The sequence below is a fragment of the Tasmannia lanceolata genome, unplaced genomic scaffold, assembly GCF_043159265.1.
Source record: "Tasmannia lanceolata isolate RefF3 unplaced genomic scaffold, GAP_Taslan_0.1 ptg000013l, whole genome shotgun sequence".
In the NCBI taxonomy this organism is placed as follows: Eukaryota; Viridiplantae; Streptophyta; class Magnoliopsida; order Canellales; family Winteraceae; genus Tasmannia; species Tasmannia lanceolata.
Genome location: NW_027518690.1, coordinates 39881635 through 39892131, shown reverse-complemented (window position 1 = coordinate 39892131; position 10497 = coordinate 39881635). Strand labels below are relative to the sequence as shown.

The window sequence follows — 10497 nt, the reverse complement described above, 5'->3', positions numbered from 1 at the left end:
AGGTGCGTGACAACTAATTCATGTCTTCATTCTTCCAAGGGTGCTCATATCTTGATAAATTTGTATTTCTCCTCTCCATTGGTTCTGTATTAGCAGCACTTTCTTATCTTAACATTTTTCTGTTGTTGAAGTCATATACTTGTGGGTGTAGATATAAAATATAGAGGGGCACGCATTATTGGGTAATCAAACCATTCAACACCCCCCCTCTAAGGCTTATTGATCGTGCCCCAGAAATCTTCTCCATAGTATGATCCTAACCTCTGATATGTGGAGTAGTTCCTTTTTTTCCTACTACTTGTAAACGAGTTCACAACATAAAAACTCCTCTTTTCGCAATTGTAGTTATAATGATCAACCGGGTATCAATATTAGTCTTTCAAAACTCTTCAACTCAGGCTTTGAACTTGGCAAAGTCGGGAACAATGTAGCTACATTTTGAGTCCAAAATGACTAGGACTCGGCCGAGTCTACCAACCTCCTTATGCAGGTTGAGCATGCCTCTGCTGCTTCCTCTTCTTCTTTCCACCACCACTATTGCTGCGACCTCCCCGCCGCCCACTCACTGCACTTGCAATTCTTGAGTACCAGGGGTTCGCAAAAAAAAAAGTGTTCTGAAGCCTAATGCTCTTGGATGGCCAGTTGAATAGGGAGAGAAAGAATTTGCTCTCCTTCATATTGAATTTAACCCAACTCCACCCCCCCTCTCACCTCCTCTTATTCATTTAATTCATCTGAGGTGGCTATTCTCACATGCAAAAGCCATCCACAAAATGGCTTTCCTCAAAATTGCCTAGCAAATCCCTATTTTGAGTGGAGTCTTTTGTTTCTTGATTTTTTCAGGCTTTTCTTGCCCTCGCCTCACTCCGTCTCTCTAGTATCTATCCCTCTCTCCCACGGTCCCTCGCCAATGAGTAAGCTAATATTCAAGGAAGAAAATCACGGTGGCCAAACGTGCCCTAAATTTTTATCGCTCGCGGCCTCCTCCATCCATAGAAGAAGGGGAGGATCAAGAAAAAGATAGGCAAGGGTTTGGCTCAATCCCTTCCTAACTAATACTTGTTGGGCCACTCTTCTATCTCGTTTACGTGATCAGGTCCGTTGTTGAACGACTACGTTGAGGTCCTCCAAATGACTTTGAGATTACCATGATTATATAGTCCTAGGCCCCTGATTATCTAGCCTCTATCAAGCCTCGTAAGGGTTCTGTCAAGAAAAGATAAACAATTGATTTTCGCTTTCCTTTGTTAGTTTATCTTATGCATAGGATGTCTGACTGGGACTGGACCAACATTATGTGTCACCTTCGACATGATCAACAGCCGTGAACACACTACATTTTATAAAACATTTGATAGTTATATAGAAATTTATATTTATAAGGTCTTAAATAGTGGAAGCATGGGTTCTGCATTATACATCTGAATAATCTAGTGTTACACAAAGACTATGCCCATCATAATCTATTTTAATCAACTTTTCAAAATAAATCTCTTCTAATCTAGAAGTTCACCACAATGATAGTGGGGCCCATCATGCATTTTATATGGAAGTGCAATGCATTTAAAAAGTTTTATCATGATTTTGTTTCACAGCTTCCAACAACAAGCAGGGACTTATTTACCGTGGAAAAGAGCTTGTGGGTGAACGCAATTTTGCAGATTAGAAATTTAGAACACACTGATGTAGTTTTCTTGCCTGGACCTTATTTTTCGTCTCTCTCAAAATGTAACCATGAGACAATGACTCTGTAAAATATTCAGTGGTACAAGCTGGTTTTTTTTTTTTTTTTGTACATCCAATACATATGCAGGTCTCTTTTCTATGGACAGACTAGTATTTTGATATTTGCATGTGTGTGTGGTTACCTTTTTTCGGCTAAATAAACAGTTGAATAAATTTAAGGACAAAGAAAATGATCAAGTCAGATTTTTTGCCAAGAGATGGGTTGAACTTTTCATTTTTAAATAAAAATTCACGTAATCCTGTTTGGATTATGAAAACACTTTCTGACAGAAATTTTTTTCTTTGTGCGGTTTATAAGAAGATGCTATTATTATGGTTAATTTGGGCAATATTATCAAAAATTCAAGGCCCCTCTTAAGTAAAAATTGAATAGGATTGGTTCAAGTTATTAATTTTCATGCGGAAAAGAACGTAATAAATTTTAAGGGATTTGCTAGGGACCATCGCATAAGGCATTTCGTGCCTTGGATGTTGCATGTGAGAGCAGCCACATAGGCTTAGATTTTGTCCTTTTCATTTAATTCATCTGATGTGGCTTCTCTCATATGCAACAGCCCAAGCGCGAAATGCCAATGGTCCCTAGCAAAGCCCAAATTTTAAATATATCTTCCTTTCCAAACTTTTCTTAAAAATTCTCCAAATCCAAACAGGGCCCTTTAAACTTCCAGCATTTAAAGTTTACATATAAAAACTCAACACATACAATTTCTGATTTGTAGGACGGTACATTATAAAAATTCAACCTATCAAAGGGTTAAGATCATCCTTTGGAGATATTTTTGGGGTGGGCAGCGATAAATTCACCCTCACGAAAGAAGAATACACCCCCTTTTAACAGAAATCGTTAAGTTCTAATGCTTCTGGAGTTGATGCTTTCTCCTCCAGCCCTTAAAGATATCTAACGATTTCTGTTAAGGAGGTTGTATTCTTCTCTCAAGGGGGTGAATTTATGCTGGGGGCAATCCAAATGAATTGCTCGGATATTGGAACACACAGTGGGCCCGCCTTACTTTTGAAAAATATTTGGATGGGAAATGATATAATGGCTCCTTGTTTTACTTTGGGCAGCCCCCTCAAGTAGAAAAAGGGGCGAATATACTACCTCCCTTTTTTGGATATTCGATCAAGGTGAGCACGGACATAATGTGCAAACCAACGTTTAAAATTTCGGTTTCAGTACCGGTTTCGGACCCTGAAATTTTGAAATGTCGGTCGAAATCTGGTACAAAACCTGAAACTAATATTTTATTCAATATTAAATTTCGGTCTAAATTTCTGTGAAATATTAAATTAATATTAAAAAAAAGATTTTTTGGGTCAAATTTCGGAAAAACCGAAATTTAAATGACAGTTTCGGTTTTTATCGATTTCGGTGTTGGTCTCCACCGAAATCCGAAATTTAAAACCATGGTGCAAACTATGAAAACAAGATACAATACCACTTTTATTGAATATGGGATAAGAACACCATGCCCCTAAAAAAGTGTCAAAGTATAGTGCAAGCATCAATATTTTTTCTGTTTCTTGCACGAGATTGATGCATAAAAATTCGTAATTTCTACATTAAAAACTGTATCATTTTTCTAAATGGCAAATAAAACCGAATTAAAACCAGCATTCAAAACTAGAGGAATGATAGAATAAAGGGCGCTCTTGCAAAAATCAGCTTCAAGGGCGCCCTTAATGCAAAGTCAACACGCTTTCTACTTTTTTCAGCGCCACACTTTGCAGAAATTAACCAATAGGGGCACCCTTGAAGCTTATTTTTGCAAGGGCGCCCTTCATTCTATCATTTCTCTCAAACTATACCGGCTAACAAGAGAGTTTTATGTGCCCACTAAAAAAAAGGGATTTGCTAGTGTCCATCGCAGAGGGCATTTCACAAATGGTCTGTCATGTGTCAGACTAGCCACCTCATGAATGATGACGTCCATCTCAAAGGGCATTTCACAAATGGTTCGTCACATGTCAGACTAGCGACCTCATGAATGATGACAAAATCTCCCTTTGTGGCTTGTCTGACATGGGACAAACCATCTATGAAATGGTTTGTCACGTGTCACACTAGCCACCTCATGAATGATGACGTCCATCTCAAAGGGCATTTCACAAATGGTTCATCACATGTCAGACTAGCCACCTCATGAATGATGACGTCCATCTCAAAGGGCATTTCACAAATGGTTCGTCACATGTCAGACTAGCGACCTCATAAATGATGACAAAATCTCCTTTTGTGGCTTGTCTGACATGCGACAAACCATCTACGAAATGCCCTCTGTGGAACCTAGCAGATCCCAAAAAAGAAAGTATTAAGCACCAAAATAAAGTGACAGTCCCTAGCACAGTAAGTTTTGGGCATTGCAGCTGAGATCATCCACACAGGCTTACTTGTGAGAAGATTTTGTCTCATTCATTTAATTCATCTCTATCTCTCTCTGATAAATTTGGGAAAATTTCTATTAATCTTTTATGTAGTTACAAACAATGAAAGAGTGTTTATATAGAGCACTTTGGATAAACATAGAATCAAATCTTCTAGATAACTATGAAAAGAAATTATTCTAATCCAATCTAGTTTCCTAACCTATCTAGGTTACCTCTACTAACTAACTTGCCCAATATAATTAAATGATCCAACGGTGAAATCTTTACACAATCCAATAATGAGATCTTGGCCGTCCTTTCTAACTTCTTTAAGTTTTTAACTCTGGGAGACAACCCGTCACCGCGCAGTTTTTTTTGTGTAGTCTCCAAGTTTCATAAGCTTTTAGCCACCTTTTCGAATCCCATATCCTCTTTACTCTAATTTTCCAATCTTGGGCTTTATATTTTTTCATATAGAAGGTGAGAAAGAGTGATGGAGTGGAGGATTCAGAGGCCTTGCTCTACAAATTATACAAATGGATTGGAATCCCACCAACAAGAAGTAACTATTTCATTTCTTCCTTCTCATGTTGATTTTTAGTCCTAAATTCCTCTTTTTTTGTACTCATTGTGTTTATCTACAGATGCTAGTGAAATATATTGGAGGAGTTCTATTTTTTGGATAGCTCTAAAACTTATACCCATCTAATCATATTTGTATATAATAATCTTATATGCAAACTTAGCTAATGTCTCATTTGCTAATAAGAATTAACTGGAATTAATTTTGTTTCGAGGCCCTTTTCTTTCTTCTCCACCATCTCCTTTTGATGAACTAGTTTCATATATGAATCATGAAACCATGTTGTTTACATTTTTCATAGGCATTAAAAAGTTCAGTTTAAACGAAAAACCTATCCATTTAAACAAACCAATTGATATTAAATAAATGATTATCTTAAACCATTTAAAACCAATCATACATTGTTATACTTAATGTTCAATAGGCAACTTAGTTGTACTAATTGTGTTTGTGTTCAAGTTGAAGATTCTATCTAAGATTGGAATGATAGAGTTTTTAACAACCTAGCCAAGAGTTCATATTATCTTTACTTTGAGGTGGTTGCTCTGTCTGTTTCTTTTGCCATTTGCCTTTGTGAAGGCTTTCTTTCTTCTTTCATTCATTGCAATCGGTAGAGGGCAGTTGGAAGACCCTTGTTGTGTAATGGTTGAGGGCACCCGGAAGGCCCTTGAAGATTGGCGAGTGTACGAGGCGTGGAGCCACCTAGGGAGGAAGCTTTGGGGATAAAAGCTTGTAAATGGCTTGGACTATGCTCGTAAGGAGTTCGGTTAGTGGAAGCCTTGACGGGGATATTCGAGGAGTGGATGTTGGTCCTGGTTTTGACCGAACTACTATAAAAATATCGGGTGCACTGTTCTCTTTACTCTTTATCTATTCTTTTGTGTGCATCATTATTTTTATCTTCCCTTTTTTTAATTGTAATTTGTTTAATTTTCTAATTAATCTTTTTAACAAGGGCAAAAGTTTTTGAAAAACTCAATCCCCCCCCTCCCAAATCCCTCTCCTCTTTTGGGTTGCCTCCTCGGCTAACAATTTTCAAAATATCCAAAAGGAGAGATCTTTCGCTCCCAATTTTTAGGCCTTTGGATTTCCTATTCTTCTTAATGTGAACCATTTCTCATACGGAACCTCGTTCGTATGGTTTGAATAGTTCTATTGGAGATAGGACTCAGACATGCTATTATTGTTGTTGGTTTTATAGCTTCTTCAATGATTTGTGTCGTGTTACGATGGGCAGGCTGCAAAAATTCTGATCTAGAAAGGCATTCAAAAGGAATTTGGCTTGGTATTTGTTTGAGTAGCAGTTGTGGGGTGTATTGATTGAGAGTATGCACAATATGATTCATGCACAACTTTTCCATACATTGATAACCATAGCTCTACCAAGTCTTTTGTTCATCTGGTTGACCAAACCAAACCAAAACTATGTTCAGTTCAGGCATGAATTTGTGGAATCCAAAAGATCTCATGTTGAAACTTTGTTTTCTTTAGACACTTCCCAACTTTTTCTTCCAAAGAGTTTTTGCTGAACCAAAGTGATCCTAATAATGTGATCACCTAATTTAAGGGATACAGGTTGGACCTTTCAACCATATAATACTGAAAAGCTCGGATTTGGACGAGAACTCAGCCTAGGTATAAAGGAGTATAATCGGTAGTCAATTTTTCATTAACTTGGGTGAGAACTCGGCCATGGTAAAGCGTTTATATTCACTTGTGTCAATGATTGACGCTGGGAATTATTTTGTTTTGTTTCAGTTTGCCTTGAATATCATCTTCTTGTACTCCTGTTGTCTCATTCTCTATTTCCAGTTTTTATTTTCCGTTTCCCTTGTATGATTTTTTTATTTTTTTTTGGTTATTTACAGCCATATCTTTAACGACGAAATTATCATATGTGGGCATGAGGAGATGATCTAAATAATTTTGTTACATCACACATATGCTCTGGATTACCTTGTCGTGATCAGATATTCATAACAAAAGTTTGTGTTTTAACAATTTTAACGTTCAAGGCAAAAATTGAACTACTCATTTTCCCTTAATTAGTTCATTCCTATGATTTAGCCGATACTTTAAATTTATTGATGACACACGTGTCCTGCTGTGTCCGACACGACACACTCTTTTAAATGTTTGCTGGAAGTGTCAGGCTTAATGTGGGTGTGTCCACATTTTTGTACCATGTCAAGTGTGACATTATGTTTTATTAATGAATATTGTATTTATCTCTTTATTATTATTTATTCTTTTATTAAAAACTCTTTTTAGCTCTTATTTAATTAATATTTATTGTTATATCCCCTCCCTTAAACCTAAAACCCTAAACAAACACTTAATCCAATGTTATATTTAGTGTATCGTATTGGTCTTCCTTTCTCGCTGCATATTAGAGACTGAAGAGAACTAGATTAAATTGATGAATGTGTTTTTATTTGATTATCTCATGTTTGTTTTAGATTATAGTTGTTTAATCTTAAGATTTATTAGTTTGTTAAGTGAATACCTTATTTATATTGTTGCAAATTGATGCGGACAAAAATCACCACGAATAGTTTGGTCCGTTGGCGTGGAACAAGTTTTTATTTTTTAATTTGCATTTTTGTCATTTTATTTGTAGCCTATTTTTTAGGCATCAAATCTCATCCGTTTGGTATTATTTTAATATTATTAGAAAGATTTTTCGATTACCTATCTAATGAGCCCAAGATAGCTCGATTTGGACATGATTTGAGAAAGTTATGAGCGCTTTTAGGATATGGTAAGTGTCTATTACGGGATTACTATTTTAGATAAGTTTTAGTCAAGTTTTAGGTTTTATTTATGTTATTTTAGATGGAAGGATAAGATTAGTTGCTTAGGCCTTAAGTTAGATTTTATGGTTTCTTTTATTACAAATAGAGTTATGAAAGCAATGCAAGGGACTTCTTTTGATTGTTGAATGAAACTTTGCCTCTAGGCTTTCGAGTTCTTTTAGAACTTTTGGTTGCTTGGATTAGCACCTGCAGAAATATTTTCTAGTTTCGCTCTGAGAGACTCGACTTCGATGGGATCGAAGTAAATCTCATCCCTTTCGACGATGATCGGAGTATTTTTATTTCTTACGACGGTGGTCGAAGGGCCTCTTTTTATTCTTTATTTTATCTTTTTGCATCCGTTGCTGCGCAACGAATAGCGTCCGGATTTTTGGACTACATCACAAATTATGATAGTAATCAATAATTTTATAGGTATGTATGTGTATGGACATGTCACAATTTCTAGATATTTAGAGGTTGCCATGTCAAGACACCTTGTATCAGTGTCGAAACACGACACACAAATCCGTGTCCACAAATCATGATGATATATTCTTTATGTTTTAGCCGTGTCCCCATTTCTAAATTTTGGAGGTTTTCCGTGCCCAACGCTCGCGACACTCATGTCTGTGTCCACAAATCTTAGGTTCATTCTTAATTTATACGAAATCGTGCTATATCTTGTGCTGATTGGTGAGTAGAACTGAACTAGAAATTACATGGTTTTGCTTTTATATTGCACTCCGCCCCGTAGATGTGTTTTTTGATTTGCTTGTATCGTTCATTCTTAAGTTATGCGAAAATAGCGCTATATCTTGTGCTCATTGGTGAGTAGATTTGAACCAGAAATTACATGGTTTCCCTTTTATATCTCGCCCGTTCCAAGTTGGGTAGTTGAGTCATGTGACTCGGGCGAAGGCTTGAGCCATGTGTATCCTACAGTGGAGGGTAATGCACCAGTCTGGCTTCACGGAGCAGTGAAAACCTCCCGCTCTCAACAGTGGAAGGACAACGAGTTGGTGCACCTGGGTCCCAACACGCACTCAGAGCTGGAGTCAATCTAACCACCACCTTTTTAAAAAATATAATTTGTTGTTAAAATTGCTCTTTAATACTTTTCAAAAAAAACTTCTAATATTCAGGTTCTGTTGTCCATGATGGTATATTTGAGTTGCAGTTGCTCTAAGGACTTCTGGTCTGATCAATTGATTCTTTCCATGAAATTGTGTTTAATTGGTTAGTAGAATTCAACAAGAAATTACATGGTTTTCCTTTTATGTTCTTCTGGCTTTGAATTCTATTTGTGTTTGCACTCCGCACCGTAGATGTGTTTGTTGATTTGCTGGGTCCCTATGCAGGAAATAAAATAGAAAGGGTGCTCCAATTCTTCTATTATTCAGGTTCTGTTGTCCATGAGTGTATATTTGAGTTGCAAATGCTCTAATGATTTCTGGTCTGATCAATTTATTCTTTACAGAAATTGTGTTTATATTCTTCTTCTAATGGTATTGATTCAGTGACCTTTTCTGTTGCCTTCTCCAATTCTTGAAGAATGATTCATGATGTTTTCTTCTATATCTTTTTTGTTGCAGTTGAGGATCTTTGTGAAAGTGCAGAAAACTATTCCTGTCATTGTTAAGAGCAGCGACACAATCCGTAATGTCAAAGCTAAGGTCCGTGAGAAGGAGGGCCTTCCAACAAATCTTCAAGCAGAATTACTTTTTACTGGAAATAACCTCCAAGACGGCCAAACATTGGCTGATTGTCACATCCAGAAGGACAACATCCTCAATATGGATGTTGTTGGAATGCAAATTTTTGTCAACATACCATCGATTGGGAAAAAGCTTACACTTGTAGTGATGTCTGGTGATACCATCCAGAACATCAAGGCCAAGATTCAGGAAAAGGAGGGGATCCCATCAGAGCAACAGACACTCATCTATGCAGGAAAATCACTTGAGGACAACCAGACTTTGGTGTCTTACAACATCCCAATTCAATCCACTCTTCATATCATCATCCATCCTACAGAAGAAGAAATGCAAATTTTCATAAAGATGCCAACAGGAGAAAGCATTGTGCTAGATGTTAAAAGATGGTATACTGTCCAAGATATCAAGGCCATGATTATGAGCTTGGCTGATATCCCATCTAACCAGCAGAGGCTTGTCCATTCTGAAAAGCAGCTTGAGGATCACGGCACTTTGCTCTCATATAACATCAAAAGAGAAGCCACACTCTATTTGCTTCCTCCTGTGATGCAGGTATTTGTCGAGACATGGAAAGGAAAAACTGTAGCACTTGAATTGGAGAGCTCCAACACCACCGACGATGTCATTGCCAAGTTTCAGAATAAGTTGGGGAAGACAGCCTCTCATCAGCACCTCATCTTTGCTGGAAAAATGCTCGAGTATGGTCGAACTCCCGCAGATTATGGCATCCAGAAGGATTCTACTCTTCACGCAGTTATGTGGTCTTCAAATTATGCGAATCAGATATTCATTAAAGCTGGTACACAAACTTTTGGGTTAGGACAGTGATGTCAGACACTATAGGGAAGTTGAAGAGTAATATCCAACAGCAGGTGGGGATTCCAGTTAGTCGACAAATGCTTGTTTATCATGGAAAAGAGCTTTTGGATGAAGGTTCTTTGGCAGATTACGACTTACCAATGCCGACAACTCTGAAGGTGCGGTGAAAGTGCGTGACAAAGAATTCATGTCTTCATTCTTTTAAGGGAGATGATGATATCTTCTCCCCATTGGTTCTGTTTTATCTTAACACTTTTCTCTAGTTTTTATATGGTTTAACTTAATATACATGCTGGTATAGAAATAAAAAAATAGAGGAGCACACATTACTGGGTGTTCTAAACCATTCAAAAATTGGGCCCCAGGCTGATAGTGTGCCAAAAACCTTCTCCATAATATGATCCTAGCCCAGAAATCTTTTCCATAGTATGATCCTAATCCTCTGATCTGTGGAGTTTTTTGTCTACAT

General features: G+C 37.2%; 1 protein-coding gene across 1 annotated transcript; it reads left to right on the top strand.

The window, feature by feature from the left end:
* Nucleotides 1-4467: 4467 nt before the first annotated feature.
* LOC143891449 (polyubiquitin-like) lies at nt 4468-10180 on the top strand. Its single transcript, XM_077396021.1, has 2 exons — nt 4468-4675; nt 9087-10180. Exons 1-2 carry the CDS (start codon nt 4607-4609, stop codon nt 10035-10037), a joined length of 1020 nt encoding a protein of 339 aa, XP_077252136.1. The 5' UTR covers nt 4468-4606; the 3' UTR covers nt 10038-10180.
* Nucleotides 10181-10497: the final 317 nt, after the last annotated feature.

Coding starts and splice junctions, on each gene's coding strand:
- LOC143891449 (XM_077396021.1), top strand. CDS start 4,607: ATGGAGTGGAGGATTCAGAGGCCTTGCTCTACAAATTATACAAATGGA. Junction 4,676..9,086: donor TGGAATCCCACCAACAAGAA/GTAACTATTTCA, acceptor TTTTTGTTGCAG/TTGAGGATCTTTGTGAAAGT.